General features: G+C 43.0%; 1 protein-coding gene across 8 annotated transcripts in view; it reads left to right on the top strand.

Annotated features, from left to right (window-relative positions):
- NAV2 (neuron navigator 2) overlaps nt 1-26,824 on the top strand; it is a 409,147-nt gene that overhangs the window by 332,359 nt on the left and 49,964 nt on the right. For 5 of the 8 annotated variants that reach the window (XM_002799608.4, XM_077964834.1, XM_077964835.1 and 2 more), the window contains 8 exons: nt 2,767-3,234; nt 3,870-3,935; nt 5,323-5,367; nt 8,107-8,267; nt 9,796-9,984; nt 16,278-16,330; nt 22,990-23,013; nt 23,128-23,202. In XM_002799608.4, the coding sequence (XP_002799654.3) occupies nt 2,767-3,234; nt 3,870-3,935; nt 5,323-5,367; nt 8,107-8,267; nt 9,796-9,984; nt 16,278-16,330; nt 22,990-23,013; nt 23,128-23,202 (1,081 nt within the window). The remainder of the gene's footprint in view (nt 1-2,766; nt 3,235-3,869; nt 3,936-5,322; nt 5,368-8,106; nt 8,268-9,795; nt 9,985-16,277; nt 16,331-22,989; nt 23,014-23,127; nt 23,203-26,824) is intronic. The other 3 variants (XM_077964832.1, XM_015114647.3, XM_077964833.1) reach the window with 2 other exon arrangements.

The raw sequence follows: 26,824 nt of genomic DNA, 5'->3' as shown, positions 1-26,824 counted from the left end.
TGTAAAATGGGGATGATGATACCTTTTTGTCAGGGTTTTTGTAAAGATGCATCTTTGTAGTCATGTCTGGTCGTAGTATGCACTCAATAGAAGATAGCTACCACTGGGCACAGTGGCTCATGTCTGTAATCCCAGCACTTTGGGAGGCTGAGGCAGGCGGTTCACGAGGTCAGGAGTTCGAGACCAGCCTGGCCAATATGGTGAAACCCCATCTCTACTAAAAATACAAAAAAAGTAGCCGGGCATGGTGGTGTGCACCTGTAGTCCCAGCTACTCAGGAGGCTGAGGCAGAAGAATCACTTGAACCCGGGAGGCAGAGGTTGCAGTGAGCCAAGATCATACCACTGCACTCTAGCCTGGCGACGAGTGAGACTCCATCTCAAAAGAAAAGAAAAGAAAAGAAAAAGTTAGCTACCATCTTGATACACCCTTGGACCTGGGTGGGTAGCTCAGGGGAGCAGATACTTTTTTTTCTTGTGTTAATAATTCTGCAGCTGAGATTCCTCATTATGGCAAGCAGTGATCTTGACCAGCTCCTTCCTTTACTCACAAACCCCAGTGTCCCCACATACACTTTTACACTACTCCAGAATTCCAAGTCAGTCTGAAATTTTAACTTCTCCCTCCCTACCACATACACACACACACACACACACACCCACCCACCTCTTAAAGAAGAAATGTTTCTGAAAAAGAGAAATTGATTTCCTCTTACCTTAAATAGACATCATTTCCCCACATTTTCACACTGGGTGGAAGCTCTAGACATAAAAAAATTATTCACTCGTTTTAAGTTTCTTTTAAATTTATTCAACTTTTGCCTGTTTGTATTATCTTATTATAATATCCATTGGACCATTCTCAAACTACAACTGCTAGGTTACAGTTCATCCTACTTTCCCAGGAAATTTCTTATAAGAAAGAATAAGTCCCAAGGAAAGAAAATCAAGCAGTGAGAAAATAAAAATTATATGCACACGTACATATTTGGGGATGAACAGGAATGTTTGAAAAGACTTCAGAAGAAGCATTCTACATGAAAGGTATAATGAAGCAGTTCACTGTTCTTTGTCCAGACTTGATTATTAGAGTTTCAGTAATGATTTTTTTTTCCGGGGGTAAGTCTCTTGGGCTGTTCTTTGTTGTTTTAACAGATTGCCTTGTAAATGAAAATTTTCTCTGTTTCTTGCCTCAAGTATTATATGTAATATTCACTCGTTGGTATTATAGATTTCCTTTACTAACTACAAAGGCATTTTACTAGACCCTTAGGCTAGTATAATAGAATGCTTGAAAATGCATGCAGCTCCTAGGGCTCTACATTGAACACCTTTCGGCCAATTCCTGGTAAATTACATTTATTCCTAAATCGTTGAGGTATTCACAGTTCTCTTGATGTGTATTAGTATGGAGAAGAAAAATCTTTGGTGAAATGTGATAGATAACTCTCTTCAAATGATTTGAAGGACTAACAGACCGAAGATTAGACTTTTGTATAGAGTCATGCATAGCAGGATGAGGAGCAATATGCAAAAGTCAGAAAAAAAAAAGTGGATGAGATTAGGGTTTTCCAATAATTGGAAGTGCTTGGCAATGGAGCAAGTTGCCCTTTGAAGTCACGAGATCCCTGTCATCACTGGAAGTATGTAAGCATTCTAAAGCCAAGATTCTACATTAGGATATTTCATTCCCTGATTGTCACCAGACACAAAGTGCTTCCCTTCTGCCACCGCCACACACTGTAGTAAGGATTGATTGATTGATTGTCTTTACAATACTTGAGATTTATAGGACTGTTTGGAGAGGACAGAGATCAAACTGTCACCACTTTGAGCACCCAAGGCAACCTGCGTATCAGAAATATGTAGTAGTTTTGTCACTTGTGAGATACTTACTCCACACAGGTTTTAGTGAGTGTAATAGAGCCCACATTACTAGAATGTGGACAATTCTCTGACTTTAAGATAATTTCAACATTCTACCAGAGAGCTCTCTGCCAGTGGAAGAGGGGGCATTTATGTCATTCCTTATAGTCTGATGGCACATTTTTGGCCACGAGCAGGGGAGGTGACATAGAATGACATTTCTATGTGTCTGTAACAGAGACACAGTTCACACCCAGTTGTCTGGTCTGATGTCTTGTGAACCCAACAAGATTTCCATGTATGTCACTGGATAAGTAAGCTCTCTGGCTTCAAAATATACATCTTTCCAGTTGCGCTTTCTATTGTGGATAAATCTCTGAAGATACTTTTCCCAGGCCCCTCCAGATCTAGATTCATGCTCTTGATTCTATGTATTGTGCTCAGAGGTCAAGAAACCAAATCCCTTAGAGTTGAGCTGTCATAAACTGTGTGCCTGCTTTATGCCTGGGGCCGTGGAGACAGAGATGATGAAGGCAACCATCTTCCTGGGCCAGGGCAATTTTCTAGTTAGTCTATTTATTGAAAGAAAGAGAAGCAAGATCTTGGCCCAGTGTAATGTGAATAGGCCTGTAGAAAATTATTACCCATGGCTCTTTGGCTCAGATGGAGTCGGAGTCTCCGCTGCAGCTTAGAACTTGAAGACGGCAGCCTGTGATAAACTAGTATCTAGGCCCACTTTATGGCCAACCTTTCCCTGAAGTACCTTTAGCCATTTCAGTAGGAATGGCTGTGCTTCCTTCCCCAGGAGTTCTCACCAACTCCTCTGCTCTACCCTTCTTTAATAGTCCGGTGCCCCTTGGCACTGCGTGTTCAACTTGCACAACCCTTTGTCTCTTCACAGACTCTTTGGTGGGAAGGCTACCAAGCAAGTGCCCATCGCCACAGCTGAAAACATGAAAAATTCGGTGGTCATCTCCAATCCTCATGCCACCATGACTCAGCAAGGTAACCTAGACTCCCCGTCAGGCAGTGGTGTCCTGAGCAGCGGGAGCAGCAGTCCTCTCTACAGCAAGAATGTGGACCTCAACCAGTCTCCGCTAGCCTCCAGCCCCAGCTCAGCCCACTCGGCCCCTTCCAACAGCCTCACCTGGGGCACCAACGCCAGCAGCTCCTCCGCAGTTAGTAAGGATGGCCTGGGCTTTCAGTCTGTCAGCAGCCTCCACACCAGCTGTGAGTCCATCGACATCTCCCTCAGCAGTGGAGGGGGCCCCAGCCACAATTCTTCCACTGGCCTCATCACCTCCTCCAAGGACGACTCCTTGACTCCCTTTGTCAGAACCAACAGTGTGAAGACCACACTGTCAGAAAGGTTGGTGCTGTGCCTCTGGCTGCCTTTCTCAGAAAGACACCCTTCCAAAAGTAAAAAGATTAGCTGAGGAATCCCAAATGTCGAATAGCCTTTGCCTGTGAGATTTCTCTTTCTAATTACTGCTGTGTTTCATGGGGAAGCCAGTTTGGGATGGAATCAAGCTTGGCTCTGCTCCCTGTTATCTTCTCTGTGGTTATTCTTGGTGCTTGGAGCTGCTCAGTCTCTCGGGGGCAGATTTATGCTACCATTTGAAATGGCATTCAGCTTTTGAAATCCTTCAGTTTTATCCTGTTCGTTCATCAACAGCTTCTTTTCCCTCCCCTTGTAATTGTGCAAGCAGAGCGGGTGACTGGGTGCAGCCATGGAGCGTGGAGTAGGACGCTCTTTAGACAGCTGGGTAGATTTGTTGTCATCGTGGCAAACACCCTCCTCCTGGACTGATAGGAAATCAGGAAATTAAAAGTGTTCTCAGAGTCCTGGATTTCACTGCAGCAGGGATAAAGGTGTCCAGTTTCTACATATAGGGAAGAAAGCGAGGATCAGCATGGGGAATGAGAAAAATGTATATAACAACACATCTCCTTTCCTCCAAGCTAATGTTCCTTCTCTTGTTTTCTACCTGCCTGGACTTCTAGCCCTCTCTCTTCCCCTGCTGCTAGCCCTAAGTTCTGCAGAAGTACTCTGCCCAGGAAACAGGACAGGTAATGACATTGCAGGCCGGGGACCCACCGAGCCTCTAGGTTCTTCTGCCCATTCGTTGTCAAGCCAGATGTCTTGTGCGAGGCTGTTGGCCTAAGGCCCCTGCTTGTGTTTGTGGTTCTAGTGTACTCTGTGACACATGGACATGCCAGTGAGAGTCTATTCCTCTGTCTGCTAAAGCCCAGGGAGAGGTGGAGTTGGGCTGGCCCCTTCATTCCCATTTTGGGAAGGCAACCTCAAACCCTGCCACTTGATCTGGGGCAGCAGAAGCTCTCGCTTGCATCTCTTGTGGCCTCCTGTGGCATGTTCCTGCTTTTCAGCTTCCTTCCCATTCCTTTTGCCACCCCCACCCCCAAGCCCAGAATTGACTTGCCACCCACTGTGTAGCTTGGCCCTCACCTTTGTCTGCCCCTCCCCATGCAGCTGCCTCTTTTCCCTTTCAGAATCCTTTGCTGAAGTTTGGCTCATTATGTCTTGCAGACTGCTGTGTTCTGTGTGCCCATTTCCTGCGATGATAATGAAAAAGAATGTGTAGAGTGTTAAGACTTTACGAATGTACACGCTTGCGTTTGCCCCCAGCTGTGGGTGGGCCTCAGAGATGGATACTGACCTTAATGTTGTGGGGGAGTGATGGCTTGGCCAAACAAAACAAGCAGATGTTGTCTCCTGCCAGGAAAAAAAAAAACAAAAAAAACCTTCACCCCATCGACAGTGAAAACTTTGTTTTTGTCAGCTCACGAACCAAGCCTTTAAACCGTTGGTCTTTAGAGATCCAAATGCTTTGACTTTATCAGCCAGCAAGTTGTAACATGCCCCACCCAGGACTCAGCTCCTAGCTATGCCTGGGCCGCAGAAATAGAGAGGGACCTGGAATTCACTTCGTTACAGATGAATTCCAAATATGCAGACTGCTGGCCTCTTGAAACCTCCGGCAAGTCCCTTCTCCCACTTGAAGTCATTGCCAGTGGCATTTAGTGGGTGGGCCAGAGTTAGGGGTGCAGGGAAGTGGGCATCCCTCTCTCCGAGAAGCCGTGTTGGTGCAGAGTGCTCCTGGGCAGCAGAAGGCACAGGACCTCTGCTTTGAGGTGGGGCAACCCCTGAGTTTTGCTTTGAATCTGTGGAAAAGGAGGAGCAATTGGGGTTAAGGGACTCAGGCTTCCTGGTAACCTGGGATAAAGTATGCGCTGGTGTCAGCTCAGGCTGAGGACTGGGTTTCTTTTGTTTTCCACGGATGCAGATGTGTTGCATTGCATGCCTAGCTGGATAAGGCACTTCCTGGTGATGTGCGCCTCTCTCTCCAGGGCCCTTCAGCCTCCTCCCTAGCTTTCCCTCTTCCTGCCTTCTGTGTGCTGCTGTGAAGTTCTTATTTTTGTTTTAACTTTCCTACAGTGACCCGCACCTTGATAGGAACACTTTGCCTAAGAAAGGACTCAGGTATCTGTGTTTCCCCCCTTGCATCTGTGCCATCTGTTGTGGCTTTGGAGCTTGGCTGTGTGACTCCTTCATGGCTGGTGGGGGTTTGGACTGGGCCGGGGTCCCCGCTTTGACCACCACAGCAGGACCTTTTGGATGACGGCTCCCCTTGCACCCTCTCGTTCTCACTCCCCATTTGTCAGCTTACTTGCTTGAACAAGGGCTGTGCTTTTTCAGGCTTACTGTGGTAAAACCATCTCATGAAAAACATCCCTGGGCAAGCCCAGGGAGCAGTCATTGCTACTTCTGGGGCCAATGGGTTTAATTTCTGAGCACCTCACCATGACCATTCTGTTCATATGGCTGTCTTCCAAGAGAAAGGACATGACTTATAGCATACTGATTTGTAAGCTGGGACAAGAGCGCAAAAGGAAAGGAGTATTTTCCCCCAATTTGAAAATATTTAACTTTTCTGCCCATACAAAATTGCTAGACAGATAGTTTGCACTTGTCTAAATATTCTCATGGAAAATTGGTCCACTTTCAATGCCCAACAAGACCTGGGTGTGATCATTTTTTGGTGGATAATAAAGAAAAGACTCCCAGGAAGGACTGTCTTTCCATTCCTGGTAAGTGGTGGCTCAGGTTCATTTTCGATGCTAGTCCTGGCAAAACAAGATGCTATAAGTCACCATTGCTCACACCATCTATATCACTTTGCCAATCAGAGAAACTTCAGTTTGCTAATGCCTTCCCCGTGATCTTGCTGTCTGATGGTTGCAGCCGTCATTTCTCCTGCTTTCTAAACACCACGTGCCTTGTAGCATCAGCTTCACCCTGCACTAAGCATTAAGTGCTTTCGCATAAAATGGAACTTGGAATGAAATGTTTCATTGCTGTCATGTATGTCTGTAGTTAATAACCTGCAGCTCTTAAGACTGAGAGCATTCTGAACAGTAATGTGAGGTAGGTATCAATGCTTCCTTTCAATGGGAGCCTCTGAGTAAAGCCAATGCTAAGAATCTAAGAAGGAAAGTATTAAAACCTCCCAACAGTCGTCCTGCAGGAGGGAGTTGAGCAGTGTGGCCTTAGAGGGGGCCTTGGCAAGGCCTTTTGTACTTACCAGTTTCAGTCGTGCCTATGAGCTGCTTGTCAGCAACCATGCCAGGTGCTTAACTCATGGCCACTCTCACTGTGAGTTTGACTTTGATGCCCCACTGGTGCCCTGAGAGGAAGCTAACTTCTAAATGTTAACATTTTGAAATGGTGGGTATACTTCTGTAGCAGATCTAGCCTATCAAAATTATGTAGCTCTGGTTTTTTAAAAATTCAGAATAGAGATACATGACAGGCTATTTTCAGGCAATTGATGTGTCCTGGAAAGTTGCATGTCTGTCAGATATAGTAAAAACATTAAGGAAGAAGCATTTCTGTGCTCCCTCTCACTCTGACTCTTCCTTGTCTAGCTCACCCACTCCATACACATGAACATCCAGCACGAACACACTGACAACATCTTTCCTTAAGCCCAAAGAATCCCTCTGTTGACATAATTAGTAGTCACTCCATAATACATAAGTCCGAGGATACCCTGGCCACTTGGCACTCAGAAATTTCAGATGCAGGCCAGATGCAGTGGCTCATGCCTGTAATCCCAGCACTTTGGGAGGCCAAGGTAGGTGGATCACTTGAGGTCAGGAGTTCGAGACCAGCCTGGCCAACATGACAAAACCCTGTCTCTACTAAAAATACAAAAAATTAGCTGGGCATGGTAGCACATGCCTATAGTCCCAGCTGCTCGGGAGGCTGAGGTGGGAGAATCACTTGAACCCAAGAGGCAGTGGTTGCAGTGAGCTAAGATTGTGCCACCTCGCTCCAGCCTGGGCAATAGAGCAAGACTATATCTCGAAAAAAAAAAAAAAGAAAGAAAAAAATTTCAGATGCTACTTATGGGCATAATGAAAAGAGCATGCATTTTAACAATCAAACATGGATTGAAATCTCAACTCTGTGACTACTAGCAGGGTCCTTACCTTCCCTGAATGTAAAATGGGAATAATGGCATCTATGTTGCTGAGTAGATCTGAGGCTTTGATAAAGATAATGTGCATGAAGACACCTAACACGTTATAGGTGTTCAATAAATCATCACCATATACATTTCAGAATAAATGAGGGTGGACCACGTAACTTCTGAAGACCCTCTCCTATAAAACCCAATGATTTGGGGTTGCTTTTATGAAGATTTGTTTATGCTCTATTACAGCAACTACTATAAACATTAATGTCTTCAAACCTTGCTTTGTATGTCTGCTTTTTCATATGCTGTGATTCATGGTCATTTATTTGTGCTATAGAATGGCAGATGCCATGAGTTGTCTAATTAAAACTCCCTCAAAGCACTAACAGCAACTCATTTTGTTGCTTCAGTCCTGTCAAGGTGGGGGCTTTGACATGACACTGTCATGAAGCAACATGTTACAGATACGCCCAGTGACGGCTCTTCTGAGCATTTACCAATCTTCTTCTCTTTATGTGTTCCCTCCAAACTAAAAGGAATAGTCATTTTCCCCAAACACAGGCAAATAGAAAAAAGGTTTTGAGAAACTTCGTAAGTTTCCAGGTGTGTAGTGATCTGATTTTCAAAAAATCATCTTTGGATATATGTTTTCTTTTTAATATATTTACCATCAACTCCACAGAGTTCATTTTAATAAGCGTTGTTCATAGTTAATTCTGGCTTGATTTCTGTCTGTTCAGGTATACTCCCACCTCCCAGCTTCGCACGCAAGAAGATGCAAAAGAATGGTTACGGTCCCACTCTGCAGGAGGCCTGCAGGACACCGCTTCCAATTCCCCCTTTTCCTCTGGCTCCAGCGTGACTTCTCCCTCTGGTACAAGATTCAACTTTTCCCAGCTTGGTGAGTAGCCGCTTGTCATTAGCTGTATTGATCAGCTCCATAGGACAGTGTTTATCTTATATATAATATATATTTTTATTTCAATAGTTTTTGGGGAACAGGTAGTTTTTGGTTACATGGATAAGTTCTTTAGTGGTGATTTCTGAGATTTTGGTGCACCCATCACTTGAGTTATCTTATATTGTGAAACAGCCATATAGTCACATCCTGCTCAGTGTCTGATTAGCTCTCAGCAATATAGTTTGATTACAGGAGATTGATAGCAAAATAAATAGAGAAAATAGTAAAGTTTTTGATACTCTAATCAATAATTTTCTTTATTTGGTTGATATTGGTAGGGCTATGGCAAAGAACATGTTATTGCATTCTTAAAAAGAATACATTCTCTTTCTAAGACCTCTGAAGAAATAGATTTTATTGCATATCCCATGTTAGGTCATCCTCATTACTTTATTAAGTTGGAAATAAAAGTTAAGTTTTGATTGAATAGGTATTCTTAACAATGCCTACTTCTGACATAATGCTTTGACTGGCACAGTGGGGAAAGAAAAAGAATTTATGTCACAGTCCCTGCTGACATGTCAATGGAATTCTTTTTCAGGAAGACAAACACATCAATGCACACCTGTATAATAGGGTAAAAGAGAACAATCCAAAGCTTTATATGAAACCGTGTAAAAGCTGAATATAATTAGATAGCAAGTATTAGACACATTTAGAAAAAGGAAAGATTAGTGCTGGCTGGAGTTACAGGCAGAGGTTATGTTAAGGTGGCAGGGTAGGAGCTGAGCCTTGAAGGACTGATAGCGGGTGAGAAATCTTTTCTAATCTCTTCTCACTCTTTAGAGAGGCAGCCTTTTCTGAATATAGTGAATAACAAATTCAGAGTCTTTAAGATAGAGGTGGCTTGTAGTCAAGTGAGGTTTAACTCTTCATTTCTGATCGACTAAATGAGTACCTCTGAAAATATTGCACATGACTCAAATGGACAGGATTTTCATAAGAAAGCTAGTTTTAGCTGAGACAAATGTACCTTCCTTGCATTAAAACTCTTTATACACCATTATTAAATGTCCCCCATCTGAGGCAATGGGACCTGTGCTCATACTGTTCTTTCCCAGCCGTAACTCTTTGAGGCAAGAGATTCTTGTCATGCACAAATGCTTCCCATCTGATCAAAAGCCTGGTTGGGCTATTTTGGGCTTTTGGCTTTAGAGAAAATCATTCCAGATGAGCCTGAGGAGTAATTAGCTCATGCCTGGAAGGTGACACTGGCCTGTCTGAACATGCCAAGTTGGAAAGCTGAGGCCCAGAGCCTTGCTTTGGAGCTGACCCGCCTTTCCACTCTTATTTTTAGCTCCCAGTGTGTAACTCAAATGCTGATGGGACTACCTTTTAGAAAACAGACAGGAGAAGAGTTGGCAGGAACACATATGGCTAACAATAAGCAGTCTTCTTTTTGTCCCCAACCAGGATTTGAACAGAGACATGAATGTCTAACCTTTTCATTCTATTCCTTTTATTCCAGCGAGTCCCACCACTGTCACCCAGATGAGCTTGTCCAACCCGACCATGCTGAGGACCCACAGCCTCTCCAATGCTGATGGGCAGTATGATCCATACACTGACAGCCGCTTCCGGAATAGCTCCATGTCCCTGGATGAGAAGAGCAGAACCATGAGCCGTTCGGGCTCATTCCGGGATGGGTTTGAAGAAGGTAAGGAAGGAAACTTACCATCTCCCAGGTTACTCACTGTAGTTAAGGGTCCTCTATGCTAAGTTCACTTCATTAACCTGAGCTCCCACCTGTAAGTGCTCCCACCTCTCCCACCTACTCTGGCGGTCAGGGATGGGGATCTCTGAAGAGTAAGGTCTGGCCTGACCCTTAATTAACCTTCCAGGCCTTTAAGGAAGAGACTGCTTAAAAATCTCTGGTGAACCATAGAGCTGACTGAGTTCCACTTTAGGCTTCTCCCTCCTGGACTTGGGCCACAGCTTCTTGGCATGCGCCTCTACCTTGAGGCTCAGCCACCGGCTAACCATCTTGGCAGAGAGAACTACTGCAGAGTTCATTTCCCTGTGTTGACACACCCATGTAGTTCTGGGGGCCAGGCGGCCATGCCTCTCTGCTCTGCTCCAGAATTTTTCATCCCTTTTCTCAAGCACTGGGTTTTTACATGTATTGTTTTCAGTTATGCCCTTTTCTTTCTTTGGTTGCTAACTGTGAATATTTGGGGTTGGATTTTTATGTTTGGTTCATTTTCATCAGAATCATGGGAGAAAAGTTCTGTGGACAACTTTGTCAGCCGTTTTCACAGCTCACTTCATTTCTCTCTTCCTTTATTCCATCACCCAAGGTATGAGTTAGGGGAGTAAGCAGTCAAAATTCTATGGAAGATATCACCCCCACCCCATGAAGATGGGGCTGATAGGACATTGGCAGCAATGCTCATCAACCGAGGATTAAGAATAGGAGTCAGACTAGCAGAGTTTAAATTCCAGCTCCACTGCTTTTTAGGGATATGATTTGGAGCAAGTTGCTTCACCTCTCTATGCCTCTGTTTTTTCACGGATAAAATAGGAGTGAGTAATAATAGTATTCAGCTCATGGAATTATGAGAATTAAATGAGATAATACATATAAATGTTAACACAATAATGTTATTACATGTCATGGCCTGTAATAACACAGCCATAAAGCTATAATAACATAGCTGTAAAAACACAGCTTCAGCATTGACTTCCTGGCAGCTCAAAGTCCCCTGCCAGAGAATGGGGAATCTTGGAGCAAATGGAGCCTAGTCTGAGGACTATACATCTAGTTGTCCCTTTGTTGCCATTGACAAAACAGAATGCGGAGGGTAAGTTAGAGGTGCTTCCCAGTCCCCGTATGAGTAGGGAAAAAGGGCCAGCATCCTCCTAGCATGAAAGAACAAACAAACCTGTAATTGTTTAGGAAGTTTCAAGTCAAAAGGGAGAGAAACACAAGACACAGGATTCTGTTTTTGCCTAATGTTCTTTTTAACAGAAGTTTTAAAGAATGTAATTTACAGAGCAGTTGCCCCCTGGTTTATTTTCTTGGTAACTTAATACTTTCCACCCTGATTTATGTATCATTTGCATACCATGACATTCAGTGAACAGGTACAAGTCTGTAAATCCATATATGGGAAGCTGCTAGGACGAAGGATTAAGGAGGGGAGAAGCCTGAGTCACTGAGGGGCATTTGTGAGATTTAAGTGCTACAAATTAATGCTATAACTGCTCAGAACAGTGATAGTAGAGAATATATTGTGATCCTAAGGTGAAGGAAGAGGCAGTTTGTCTCGAACTTCCTTCTAGTCAGTGTACCGGCCAAGCATCGCCTCGGAGCATTCCCCAACCTCCCCGGGAAGGATTTGCATATGGAGTTTGTCCTGCACTGTATTTCTCTTCTCTACCATGTGCGTTCCTGAGTGAACCACGTCCAATACTGAAACTTGTCCAAACAAGCACACTTCACCTCATAAAGGTCCAGGACCATTACAGTATCGTCATCAGATAGCTTTTATTTATTCCATCTGGAATCAAGCTGGTGGACAGCACAACTGTGGAATATCTGGAATGTCAAAATGACATTGATAAAAAGTGCTTGCCCACAAGCAGTGTCTAGACTTTTGTAAACCTAATGATTCATGGTGACATGGAACTGAAGCACAGAGGTAAAAGTCAAATTTTAGGGGAATGGGTAGGGTCTGCTGTCAATACACTGTGAATATGTAACATTATCATCTTTTGGAAGATAGGGCATCAGATTGATTTTATTCCTTCTAAGGATATTACATTCAAAAACAAAATGGAGCTTGTGTAATTAGGTTTTTAATTCCTTTCGATGAAATTCTTTTTCTTTTGAATTTATTAACTCCCAGTGTTGCAGGAGCAGTTGGAAGAAAATTGACATTTCATGTTTGGACCAAACAGAACTTCTTGTAATAATCAGTTAGGTGTATTATACGCCATAAAGCAGAATAGAAATTTAGGAAGAAGTAGTGCAAGTATTTATGTGAGGTTTTTGTGCAATTTAATTAGCACTTTCCACTTTGAAATTTTAGGAATTATAAATATGTAGATTAGGTACAGACATGGCCCAGATGCAGCCTTTCAAAGGTATTTCAGGTAAATTGCTTTCTATCAGATGCATTATGCGATCTTAAAGTCAACTTTAATAGCATACATTTAAGGGGATGCTTGAGGCATTTTTAAAATGGATACTAGAGGAAAAAAAAATCCCATGACTTCATCAATCATCACTAAGATCTAATGCAATGAAAAACACAGAAACCCTCTTCTATCAGTTTATATGGAATCCCCAGGAGCAGAGAAGCTTATTAACCAAGAAAGCTTGTATTGCAGCTTACTTGTGTTTCTAGCCCCTGAATTGCAGAAGTGGTTCAAATCCTGGCACCTCTACTGTTAGCAATGTGACTCTGAGAAAGGACTTGACCTGCTCAGCCTGTTTCCTATTCACCGAAATGTGAAAAATAATTGTACATGCTTTGGAAAATTGAAGTGAAGATTAAGTGAGATAAATCTTGGAAAGCATTTAACAAATAACTTTGAAAGGGGAGTATTGTAAGTGCTCACTCAATGGTAGCTATTGTTATAATTGTCACATTATAGCCTTCTCTCCAAGGGCCATTATCATCCTCATTTTTTTTAATGGCCAAATTGAGGCAAAAGTGACTTGAAGACTTTATGCAGCCACAGTGATGCCTTAAGCCTCTTGATTCCAGTCCCTCTTTCTTTCCACTCAATCCTACCTTGATATTTGACTCAGCTGGGTTTTTTAAAAAAAAAAAAAAAGCCTGTGCGAGGCGAGCTCTGGCAGTCCATTAGCCATCAGAACTGCATTTCATTCTTCTGACTCTTTCCACAGTACCCAATTGTGGAATGAGAAATAGATCATGATGCCTAGATCCACATTCTCTTTCTGCTCCTGACTAGCTATGTGTCTGGCCACATCACTTAACCATTCTGAGATTTAATGTACTCTGTTGTTGATTAAAGGTGGAAAAGTCCTGCCTAGTCTGGGATTGTTACCTGCAGATTCTCTGTGAGAGTCAGAGGCACTTGATTGCTTTATTGGCTGAAATATGCCTAGTTGTTTCATTCTATCTAGTGTTTTCACTCCTACTAAAGCATCTTTCTTCTCAAACATTCCTAGCTTGTGCCCACGTGTAGATTGCATGAAGTGACTAGGACACCATTCTAAAAGATACCAAAAGGCTCTTTTGAAAAAAACAAACGAATGGAAAAGAAAATCAGAAACCGTTAAAACAGATCACTTGAAGGCAGAGCGATCTCCTGACTTCTATCAGCAGATCCTGTTCTTGAATTGCTGTGTGACCTTAAGCAAGTCATTTAACCTCTCCAAGTTTCAGATTTCTCAATGGCAGAAATGGCCTAGATATTCTCTGTGGTTCCTTGTAGCTGAAAAAATGTGGAGGTATAGCTATAGGGAGGAAAACTACATAGGCTGCTTTAGCTGTTTAGCCTCCGTAACTCCCATAGACATTTTGTTGTCCAAAAATAACCACATTACATAACCCAGGCTCTGACTTGGCTCAAGTCCCTTGAGGGAGGCCCAACTGCAATGGTACAGGTAAGCCACATTCAGTTTTGGGTTGACTCTGAAAATTAAGGAATCTGTCTCTTTGGAACGCAGTCTTGCTGTTGCTAATTACAAAGTGAGAGGAGTTAATTATGGAGAAAAAGAATTACCTCTACCTTAAGCCTGCCAGATGTGATCTTCTCTGCCTGTGGCCCCATGCTTGCACTGAGTTGTTGCTAAAACTGTGTCAGTAAGTTTATATGTGTGAGATGTAGAAATAGAAAAGAAAAAACTTCCATTTTCCAGCAGCCAGAGACCATATAGCAGCCCTGTGCTGGTCTCTGGCAGGCCAGTCATGCAAGTGTGCATAGCTATGTGTTACCCACATCTCTTCACCCAACTTTACCTCCAACATAATTCCTCCACTACTGTCTGTGTCATAAGCTGAATTAACTTACCTCAGTGGAACATTAGGCCACTAAGTTGGAACATTAAGGCCTATGTTAATGTGTGGACATATTAACACTGAAAGCCATTATTGGCCATTAACACCTTAACCTGATTTTTTATGGGCATGAGTCAGGTTAGTCATGGATGAAGAAAGCATGGAGGAAAAGATCTAGAATGCAGGGCATTGCTAAGGAGGGTGGATGTATGAGATGATAGAGGGACAGCTTAGAGCATTAGGGAGCTGCTAAGAGAGAAGAGAGCTGGAATAGCAAGCCAAGAGTTACGTGGGCTCAGAGGGAGGAGGAAGCCCACCCAGGTGGCAGTCAGGGGAATGAGGAAAGGTCCCATAGAGAAGATGTCATTTGAGCAGATCTGTTTGGGATAGACAGTATTTAGATGCAGCCTAAATGAAGAGAACTGCATGGGCAGAGACACTGAGGCAGGAAAGTACTGTCTAGGGCAAGCTTGGGAGAGCAGTGCAGGATTCATAGTGTGACAAGAACATATAAGGGAAGAAGGAGAGGTCAGGGATGATTTACTGGAAAGATGACAGAGAGGAGCCTGAGTGTTAGGCTGAGCTACTTATCAGCTATCTTGTTGGCATGTAGCTTCTGCTGACTGCTAATCCAAGGTGAGTTCACTTCGTGGGTGGTAGATGAATGCCATTTAGTAGACGTGGAAGTTACCCCCGTGCCTCCCACTTTAGACTACAGGTCATAACTTGGTGTGGGAGTCGAGCCATTCCACCCATGGCCAGGAAAGCTGTGCCCAGTTAAAAGTCCTATGATGCCTTAGCAGGAATATTTCTTTTCTTCAAACAAGTTGTTCAGAAGTTACCAAGAAAATAAAGAACCTGCTTCCCACAAAAGAAGGCAGTTAGAATACCCAAGTCCTAGAAAAGACTATGCTGTTAAATTAGAACAAATAATAAGATGCCTCCACTGGCTGGGGGCAGGAGGGGTGCTAAGGACATACAAGTTGGTTCTAGTCAAAAGTACCAGTTTGAAACAGAAAAGAAGACACTACTTGCTTGTCACTTTGTAGACATGGTAGAAATTAAATAAAGAATCTATATTTCGATGAATAGGTTTTTTTTTTTTTTTTTTTGAGACGGAGTCTCGCTCTGTCGCCCAGGCTGGAGTGCAGTGGCCGGATCTCAGCTCACTGCAAGCTCCGCCTCCCGGGTTTATGCCATTCTCCTGCCTCAGCCTCCCGAGTAGCTGGGACTACAGGCGCCCGCCACCTCGCCCGGCTAGTTTTTTTGTATTTTTAGTAGAGACGGGGTTTCACCGTGTTAGCCAGGATGGTCTCGATCTCCTGACCTTGTGATCCGCCCGTCTCGGCCTCCCAAAGTGCTGGGATTACAGGCTTGAGCCACCGCGCCCGGCCTGATGAATATGTTTTCTAAACAAATATTCTGCTATATGGTCATCTAGAATAAACTTACTGTGGCCAACAGCCTCTTAGGTTCAAAATAATCAGCTCATTTTTTTTGCATATACAACTGACAGATGCCAACAGGGTAAAAAAAAAAAGTATGTGGAACACAGTCTTAACCCTAAAGGAATACATTAGAAAAAAGAGTGAAGCAAAATATGCTGGAACGGTAACAGATTGCCTCCGGGCAATGCAATTGTGAGTCACTGCAGGTTGTGACAGTGAATATGCTTCTTAACACTTCTCTGTACTTGAAAATTTTTGTTCAGTAATCATATATTATTTTGACAGTTAAGAGAAAAAGTATTCAGAAGGTTGAAGGAAAAAATGCGGTAATAGAAAAGTGACATCCTTAGCAAACTCATACTTAATTGTCACTGACCTATCACCAAACCAGGAAAGGTTGGGTCCAGATGAGATTAAGTCATTCCAAGCCTGGAGTGTCCTATATTGCTGATTGTTTCCTCCTCTTTCCCCTTTTTGGTACCATAACAGCCATCTATCAATTCACCCTTTTTTTTTTCTTTTAATAGTTCATGGATCCTCACTCTCCTTGGTTTCCAGTACGTCGTCAATTTATTCTACAGTGAGTATAAATCAATGCTGTGTGGCTGTGATCATGAGATCATGAGGCTGGGGTTCCTTTATTAAATGTGTCAAGAATAAAATATATGCATCTATCCTACGGAAAGCATTTCCATTATAAGGGGATCAATTAATTAGGGAACAAGATTTAAAATTCACAGACAGCTATTAATTATATTATACCAACCCCAAAATCCAGAACTGGCTGCCTTGTTAAAGTGGCATTGTGCTTTAGGTGATAACTATTTAGAATGTGTGAGAAGCCTTGGCCACCTGCTGAGGGACTTGGAAAAGAAAGGCCTTGAGCAATTTCTTAACACTTTGTCTGCCTCAGTTTTTGTTTCTTTCTTTCTTTCTTTCTTTCTTTCTTTCTTTCTTTCTTTCTTTCTTTCTTTCTTTCTTTCTTCCTTTCTTCCTTTCTTCCTTTCTTCCTTTCTTCCTTCCTTCCTTCCTTCCTTCCTTTCTTTCTTTCTTTCTCTTTCTTTCTTTCTTTCCTTCTTTCCTTCTTTCCTTCCTTCTTTCCTTCCTTCTTTCCTTCCTTCTTTCCTTCCTTCTTTCTTTCCTTCTTTCTTTCCTTCTTTCTTTCCTCCTTTCTTTCCTCCTTTCTTTCCTCCTTTCCTTTCCTCCTTTCCTTTCCTCCTTTCCTCTCCTTTCCTTCCTTTTCCTTTTCCTTTTCCTTTCCTTTTCCTTTTCCTTTTCCTTTCCTCTTTCCTCTTTCCTCTTTCCTCTTTCCTCTTTCCTTTCCTTTCGTCTTTGCCCAGGCTGGAGTGCAGTGGTGTGATCTTAGCTCACAGCAACCTCCACCTCCTGAGTTCAAGTGATTCTCCTGCCTCAGCTTCCTGAGTAGCTGGGACTACAGGCACGTGTCACTATGCCCAGCTAATTTTTGTATTTTTAGTAGAGACAGAGTTTCAACATATTGGCCAGGCTGGTCTCAACCTCCTGACCTTGTGATCTACCCACCCTGGCCTCCCAAAGTGCCAGGATTGTAGGAGTGAGCCATTGTGCCTGACCAGCCTCAGTTTCTTTATCTGTAAAGTAGAAATAATAGCAGTCCCTACCTTATAGAGGTGCAATGAGGATTAAATGTTATGAAGATTACATTTCACTACAATATAAACTCTTTCTAGACAAGCACATTTTTGTTTTTATTCCTAGTGCCTAGAATAGTACCTAGCACATAATAGGTATTTTTAAAGTAGGTTTGAAAGAAATGGGAAAATGAATCTAAAACAATGAATATTGTACACACAGCTCAGAGCAAGCACTCCTAAATGCTAGATGTCATCCATGAGAAAGGTTTACTGAATGAAAGCCAAATATAATCAAATACATTTGGATCTTCAGTACTACTAGATTTATTCAGTAGTACTTACTTTTTATAGCTGTACACTATTTATTTTATTTTATTTTAGACAGACTCTCGCTCTGTCACCCAGGCTGGAGTACAGTGGCACAATCTTGGCTCACTGCAACCTCTGCCTCCTGGGTTCAAACAATTCTCCTGCCTCAGCCTCCTGAGTAGCTGGAATTACAGGCATGCACCACCACACCTGGCTAATTTTTTTTACGTTTTTAGTAGAGACAGGATTTCACCATATCAGCCAGGCTGGTCTCGAACTTCTGACCTCAAGTGATCCACCCATCTCAGCCTCCCAGAGTGTTAGGATTACAGGCGTGAGCCACCACACATGGCCAGAGCTGTATGCTATTTACTTTAAAAATAGTAATTTGGGAATGTCTACAGGAAAAAAAAAAAAAATCTCTTTGTTAGTTGTGAATTGGAAATTCTTTAGCCCTTAATCCCATGGAAGCAAATGTTTTAATAATTTAGATTTTGATAATGCCCGGTTTCTGGTCTATATAGCAGGATACACTGTGTATAGCTCCTGGAAAATAAGGCCACCCCAGAATCAAGTTAAAGATACCAAGGCCTAACTGTTCTTTCTTAGGCCTGTAGTGAGCAAATGAACTTCAGTGATTGCTGATATCGTCTGTTTTGAAGGACCTAGAAACTCTTGCTTCTACTCTTCCTAACCACCTCACCCCTCCAACTCTAAAATTCCTCTTTCCTCAGCTAGTCATCTTGTTTGAAATTTCATCACCAAGTCCTAGCTTTCCTTTTAAAGGCTTTATACAGAAAAACCTTGGAGAGAGGTTTTTTAAGCCATGATCTACTAAGAAAGCATAGAGATCGTCTTCCCGCTGTCAGCCAGTAGATAAACTATGTCCTTTCTTCTAGAATGAAACTGTGGGATATGGGTACCAAGGTTGGTACTTTTAAACCTAAATTCATTTCTTCAACAGTATTTTCTGGCACCATAGATATGCCTGGCTCTAGACTAACACCTAGGATATAATTTAGGATATAATTTATAAATTAGGATATAATTTATAATTCCTGCTACTGAAGGAGGAAGCCGTAGGCACCAGAGGGACACGGGACTCTAGCTTCACAGGACTGGTGCAGAGAAGCTGTAGCGGATAGTTCAGTGCCCAGCCCCGTGTTTCCCCTGTGGCATTCCCAGGGGTTCTTGCCAACACAGAGGGGAGTGGGCCTTTCAGAAAAGTAAAACCTGGGAGACTGGCCAGCATTAACCAGCCTTGGAGGGAAAGAGCATAAGCTTCTCAACCTGTGTGTCTTCAGATCTAGGAAACTGTCACATGCAGTTCCTGGGGGCAGCCCCTTCATGCCAACCACTAGAATTCCTTCCAGTAAAAAACTCTCTTTTAGTAGCTATTGTTCTGGGTATGGGGACATGAAGATAGTGTTTTCATGAAATTTGAAATTGTCTTTTCTGAGCTGATATAAATTCAACAAATTAGCAAAGACCTAATAATAATACTTTTTAATTCCATTTTTTATCTGGATAACAAGAGCCCTGAGGTGTAATCATAGAGTTCGTATCACCATGTGACTTTGGACAAATCACCTAGTTATTCAGAGTGTCTCCCCAGTTTTGCCCTTGGCATCAGGAAACTGAGCAAGGTGATCTTCTGAGGCCCCTACAATCTCTGACATTCCATGAGTCATGGAATCAAAGGCTTCCATTTACTGTCCTCACATATGCCTTCTCTGAGAATATAGGTTACTTTTGCAGACTTAAAAAAAATAGCCTATCAGTTGAATGTTTTTATGCTGGTGCAGCCTACTAATTTCAAGAACAACTGCAAGTCTGGCGAGACTGCTACCACCCAGCCCTGAGGTGTGGTCCCTTATCTATTATTACCTTCTTGGTGATAATGAAATTCTGAAATACATGCTCCAGGCACCTTTGTAAATGTTAAGGTGAATAAAATTCTTGTTTGTTGTCTGAAAAGAGATCTTTGAAATGTTAAGTTGCCACAGACCCAGACCAAGGAACCTGCTTAATAGCTGAGAGTTTTAAAGGCTCTTACTGGATGACAGTAGGTTCTTTCCTTGAAATCTCTATAATGAATATTCAAGAATGCTCATTCTGCATGAAATTTGCCTGCAATTTTAATTATCAGTGAAAGAAAAGATTACAGAGTGCTAAATGATTGTCATGGAAAAGTTATGGCTAGCTCTTAGAGTAGAGAAAATCTCAAAGGCCACCTCTGGCCTTAGACTTGCTTTCTTGTTTGGTAGGGAATACTTGAGTTCCCAGGAGAGCTGCTGGATGGATGGAGGCTAGCAGCTTCACATAGTGTTACCAGATCTGCAGAACTGCAGCAACAGGGACAAGATACAAAGCACATGCTTTCTCTAGGCTGCTGTTGATAATGGGGGCCCAACCCCAGAGACAGGTGGGCACAGTGACAGACAGTGGCAGAGGCATGGGGAAGGGCTATTAGGGCCTGTCTATGGAAGTGTTTCAAAGTAGGACTGGTCCTATGTTTGATGGTTAAGCCTGCTAACAGGCCTCTACCAGCCTTCCAAATGTTAGATAGTGGTGACATTCTCACCATTAACTTGTACCCTTTGGATTGAACTTGGGGCTTCTTTCTGGAAATCCCCCATGAGAATGTAGCTATAGTAAAAGTGCAGGAGAATGTGCATAGGCTCTGGAGCCAGACTACTTTAGATCCAGTCTCAACTCTGCCACTTACCAGCTGTGACCCTAGGCAAATTACTGAACCTTCCTGTGCCTCAGTTTCCTCATACACAAAACAGAAAGCAATAGTATTAGTACCTCCTCAAAGAGTTGTTATAAGGATTAGATGAATAATGAATGTAAAGTGCTTGGAACAGTCTCTGGCACATGATAAGCATTCAATAAATACTAGCTGTTATTACCAGAATGCAGGCAACACAAGGTCAGGGACTTGGTCGTGTTCACAGCTTTATCTTAGGTTCTTAAAAACAGTGCCTGGCACACAGTAGGAAATCAGTAAATATTTGATAGGTGTGATAGTGAGGATGGATGGACAGACAGACAAAGATGAATGAATATTACCTGGGAGGGAAGAGTGAGCTCTGAGGACATCTTCCAACCTTCTCCTGAAAGCATTTCTTAGATAAGGAGGTTGCTCAGTGTGACTTTATACAAGACACTTAACCTCTCTGAACCTCAGAAGGAATACAAACAAACCTACCTAATGGAGTTTCTGCAAGGATTAAATGACTTGGCTCCATGTATTTAAAAATTGGTTGCTACTGTTAGGAGCCAACCTAGAGGAGGGGGCTTGTGGGCAGGATAAGGAGGGAGGACAATGGGGAGCACAGGGTGAAGGGAGATCAGACAGGAAGCAGCTGCCCACCTATTCCAGCTGATGGATGTGCTCTGTGAGTTCTAATGAATCATACCCACATTGTATTGTGAACTAATGGAGACGTTGACATCAGGGTCAGATGCTGATTTTTTAAAAATAATGGGCTTATCCCTAGTAAAATTGGATTAGGACACTTAGGGAGGACCCCAAAGACAGAATAGAGTTCTTACTGATGTTCACTCACCTACCTGGTTCCCAAGTCACTCTTCCCTCCCTGGGGAAATTAGAGCAATGGGTAGAGAGAAGGTCGAACACTCAACATTTCCAAGAAGGAGGAGGGATCCTCTTTATGAGCCCCTGTGGGAACTAGAGGAGAGGGAAAGAAAGGTTCCTCCTGCAGTGGGTTCCGCAATTCATGTGGGCTCCCACTATGGGAGGAGAGAGGGTCTTATAGTTTCTGGCTAGCAGGTACCTGTGTCACCACAGACACAGAGCCAGCACGGAAGGGACAAAGAGGGAAGCCAGTAAGAGGGGCAACAGAGTTCACCCTTACTCCACAGGGGTCACAGGTAATTGGGGTCCTTGAAATGGGACAGCATGAGGATGAAGGCCACATTTATCCCCACAACCTGTGGAGTTACTGGGCTGGCTAATAGGGGCTCCCAAACCCCCCTCACTTTGAGGTCTTTCTACCCTGGTGCTCCCACTGCAGTGTCCTAGGGAAGTGAGAGGAGGGCAGAAAATGGGGCAGAATTAACCCAGGAGCAGTCTTCTTTGCTCCCTAGAGTAAACTAAGGCTCAAGCTGGGAATACCATGGCAAAAACTCCAGGCGAATGACTAATGTGGGAGACTGACTTAGTTTCCTAGTTGAAAGAAGATAGCCTTTTGAAGTTGGTTTCCATTTTAACGGCATGCTGTGGTCGGGCAGGTTGCTTTCTGTCTGGCTTGAACACATTTATCAATGGGCTCAGACTGGGTGGTGAACTCCTGGGCAGCAAGCCTTGCCTCAGAAGCACCTTAGTACCTTTTGATACCTCAGGCTCTGCCTTCTGAGCTTCAGTCTTCACCTGATCACAGCTGTGCATCAGAGCTCCTATACAGACAGGGCTGATGGGGATGGTGGATGGAGCACCTCTGCCTCTACTCTGATCCTCTATCTGAAGTTGCCAGAGTTGCCAGAGAAAATACAAAGCACTCAATATGAAATTTAGATTAACAACTAAATTTTTTTAGTATAAATATGTCCCTAATATTGCATGGGACATATTAGACCCTTTATTTTATTTTATATTATATTTTGTTTTATTTTTTGAGACGGGAGCCTCTGTTGCCCAGGCCAGAGTGCAGCACTGAGATCTCGGCTCACTGCAATCTCCACCTCCTGGGTTCAAGCCATTCTCCTGCCTCAGCCTCCCGAGTAGCTGGGATTACGGGTGCATGCCATCACACCCGGCTAATTTTTTGTGTGTGTTTTTAGTAGAGATGGGTTTCACCATATTGGCCAGGCTGGTCTTCAACTCCTGACCTCAAGTGATCCACCAACCTCAGCCTCCCAAAGTACTGGGATGTCAGGTATGAGCTACTGTGCCCAGCCCTAGACTTTTTTTTTTTTTTAAGCTATTCAAATTTAACAAGGCCTCCTGTATTTTTATTTACTACATCTGACTCATGGCCTTCTCCTCACATATCTTCTCCTGAGCACCTTACCTATCCCCATCCCCTGGGGAGCAGGGTGGCTCCTCACCACCAAAATGTGGCGTGGTGTTCTCATTCTTCCTAATTTTTAAAAATCATAAGCTGTTTGTATTTGGCCTTTCTGATGGGTCCATTTAACTGAACCAGTTTTTCCAGAGAAATACACCAGAAAAGAGACGAATAAATCTTCCAGACGGCTGCAACTATCTGAATATGGTGTTCCCGATGGGCTGGACATCACTATTCTTTGTTCCTTAACTGGTCTAATTTCCTTTATGTTTTCTTTGCAGCCAGAAGAAAAATGCCAGTCAGAGGTAAGGAACAGCTTTCTGGTTGGACTTCCTCTTTAACTATTGTCAATCATTTGACCCTGCTCACCTTGGAAATGGACTCCCAAAGCATGTAACCCTCTCCCTTGCCATCTTCAGATTCGCAAACTGCGGCGGGAACTGGATGCCTCCCAGGAGAAAGTTTCAGCTTTGACCACCCAGCTGACAGCAAATGTAAGTACAGACATAGGGCAGTAGCATCGGGACAGGAAGCACCATCCTTGCCTTGCACCATCCCTAGCACCATAGGGCAGTAGCATCGGGACAGGAACCACCATCCTGTTCACCATCCTTCTGAACAGCCTCAAGTCCTCCTGTGCTGAACAAATAGAAGTAGCACATTCTAAAGAAAAAGACACAGGCTTTAGCATCATGGGTGTGAATGTCAGTTTGGACACTTACTGGCTCTGTGACTTTGGGTAAGTTCTTGAATCTCAGCCTGCACGTCCTCATCTGTGTAACGAGGTTGATAGTATTTACCTCTCAGTATTGGCCCATGGTCAATGCTTGCAATGTACGAAGTGCTTATTAAAATGTTAATTTCTCTTCCTCTTTCTGAAAATTTTGATTTTAAGGGTGGGAAAAAAAGCAAAAAGGAAAGAAGCGGGAAGAAAAGAAATGTAGGGCTTCCCAATATGTAGGTAGCTGCTCTGTCATTGTAATACACACAATTATGTGTTTAGGAGATGCTGCCAACCAGCATTCAACTCAACAACTGTTTGAGTGCCAGCTATGCCCCGGGCACCATGGGTTCAACAGCAGAGCAAGCACAGTGACTGACATCTTAACATTCAGTCTCTGGGACAGCAGAGAAACAAAACAAACAATTTTGCTATAACATGATAACTGTTAAGATAAAGGGAGGAGGTGGTAGTGGGAATATCTAGGGGGAGCACCTAGCTCACTCTTGGTGAGGGATGAAAAAGGGGACAGCTCATCAGATATTGAAAATAAGAAAAAATTTTTTAAAGGGGGACAGGAAGGACTTCCTGGAGGACGTGACATCTAATGGATGCTATGTAGGGGAGAATGCATAGGGATGACAGCATTCTAACCAAAGAGAATTATTTGCAGAAAGGTTAAGGAGAAAGATCTTGGTGTATTTCAAACTCTCAGTAGGTTGGTGTAATTAGTGTCTGTGGCTTGGATGTGGAGGAGAGGTAAGGGTGGAGAGGGGACACAAGCAGGGAGTAAGAAGGCATCGAAGAAAGCCAAGAGTCAGATCACAGGGTCTGAGCTGTTGGTGAGCATCCGGGCTTCCTCCTGAAGTTAGTAGAGACCTCTCAGTGAGTTTTAAGTAAGCAGTGGGTGGGCTGGTTTGCACTTTAGACAGAGGATCAGAGTAGAGGCAGAGGTGCTCTGTCCGCTATCCCCATCAGCCCCGTCTGTATAGGAGCTCTGATGCACAGCTGTGATCAGGTGAAGACTGAAGCTCAGAAGGCAGAGCCTGAGGTATCAAAAGGTACTTAGGTGCTTCTGAGGCAAGGCTTGCTGCCCAGGAGTTCACCACCCAGTCTGAGCCCATTGATAAATGTGTTCAAGCCAGACAGAAAGCAACCTGCCTGACCGCAGCATGCCATTAAAATGGAAACCAACTTCAAAAGGCTGTCTTCCTTCAACTAGGAAACTGAGTCAGTCTCCCACATTAGTCATTTGCCTGGAGTTTTTACCATGGTATTCCTAGCTTGAGCCTTAGTTTACTCAGGGGAACCATTTCTCTTTAAGGGTGGCATGTGGCATACCTAGTACAGTACTTGACCTTAGTTATCAGCTCAGTAACTGGTAGCTGCCCCCATTAATATGTAGTCTCCCAAGTTCTCTTTCTTTTCTGGAAATCTTTGATTTTTTAAAGAAAAACCCCTAACATGCGAGACCGCAATGTGTTTCGTAACCTTTTATTTTCTTTACCTCTTCTACCACCAGTAATGCTATCAAAAGAACTCTAAAAACTGACGTGAGAACTTAATTCTGAGGCGTAGGTCCTATTCAGAAAAACAGTATTCTATAGGTAGGTTCTATTCCACGGACAGATTCTTCATCTGGATAACCAGGTGTGTAGATTTGGATCCAGAACAAACTCTAGACCCAGCAAGTCAGGGTCTTCTGGGTGTAATCCAAACGTGTGGTCTGACAGCAAACCCTGTCAATCCACAGTGATTCTGAGCTACTCTCCTAGTTTAAGAGTTACAGATGCCAATTGTTGCCTTTACTAGTCAACGAATAGTAGTTAACTTACTTTCCAGTGAACTTGGGTTAATCGCTCCAGTGACCTCGTGCTGCCACAGGAGCCTTACCTTGGGCTGTTTGGAACTCTGCTTTCTGTTCTAAAAGAGTCAGAGTGAGATCCCTTATATTATTCCAGAAGAGTGTTTTGTTCCTCATAAAAGGCACTGAATCCAGTATTGTTTTAAAGTAAATATTTAGTCTTACCGCACACTGATGGAAGGGTGAACATGTTTTATTGTCTGCCATCTTTCTCGCAAACCAAGCTGTGTTTGTTTTTCTAGGACAAACTACTCAAAGCCACCTTATCTGAGTGTTTTTATACCACTTGTGTTTGTTTTCCCTGGGAATGTGAGCATGGCACTTGATGAGTAGGCTGTTGTGTGTGGCTCTGAACCAGGCTTGGAACTGCCTCCACAGCTTGTATTTTCATAGTTGTGCTAATGACACAAAGGCAACCCTTTTGCTTAACAGAAAAATGGGATCCTCTGGATCTCTACAGCAAATGTGTTTTCTTTTTAAGCTTGCAATAAGAATAAGAAGCAACCTTCTCAATAGCAGTCTTCATGGAGTCAGGTTTAAAAAAATTTTTTTTTTATTATACTTTAAGTTCTGGGATACATGTGCAGAATGTGCAGGTTTGTTACAATAGGTATACACGTGCCATGGTGGTATGCTGCACCCATCAACCTGTCATCTATATTAGGTATTTCTCCTAATACTATCCCTCCCCTAAGTCCCCGCCCCAACCCCCTGACAGGCCCTGGTGTGTGATGTTCCCCTCCATGTATTCATGTGTTCTCATTGTTCAACTCCCACTTATGAGTGAGAACATCCAGTGTTTGGTTTTCTGTTCTTGTGTTAGTTTGCTGAGAATGATGGTTTCCAGCTTCATCCATGTCCCTGAAAAGGACATGAACTCATCCTTCTTTTATGACTGTATAGTATTCCATGGTGTATATGTGCCACATTTCTGTATCCACTTTATCATTAATGGACATTTGGGTTGTTTCCAAGTTTTTACTATTGTGAACAGTGCCACAGTAAACATACATGTGCATGTGTCTTTAGTAAAATGATTTAAAATCCTTTGGGTATATACCCAGTAATGGGATCACTGGGTCAAATGGTATTTCTAGTTCTAGATACTTGAGGAATTGCCACACTGTCTTACATAATGGTTGAACTAATTTACACTCTCACCAACAGTATAAAAGCGTTCCTATTTCTCCACATCCTCTCCAGCATCTGTTGTTTCCTGACTTTTTAATGACTGCCATTCTAACTGACATGAGATGGTATCTCATGTGGTTTTGATTTGCGTTTCTCCATATGTTTGTTGGCTACGTGTCTTCTTTTGAGAAGTGTCTGTTCATATCCTTCGCCCACTTTTTGATGGGGTTGTTTGTTTTTTCTTGTAAATTTGTTTAAGTTCTTTGTAAATTGTTTAAGTTCTGGATATTAGCTCTTTGTCAGATGGATAGATTGCAAAAATTTTCTTCCATTTTGTAGGTTGCCTGTTCACTCTGATTATAGTTTCTTTTGCTGTGCAGAAGCTCTTTAATTAGATCCC

This window comes from Macaca mulatta, chromosome 14 (genome assembly GCF_049350105.2).
Source record: "Macaca mulatta isolate MMU2019108-1 chromosome 14, T2T-MMU8v2.0, whole genome shotgun sequence".
Lineage (NCBI taxonomy): Eukaryota > Metazoa > Chordata > Mammalia > Primates > Cercopithecidae > Macaca > Macaca mulatta.
Note: the sequence above shows the minus strand (reverse complement) of the source record. Positions and strands in the feature narration are given on the sequence as shown.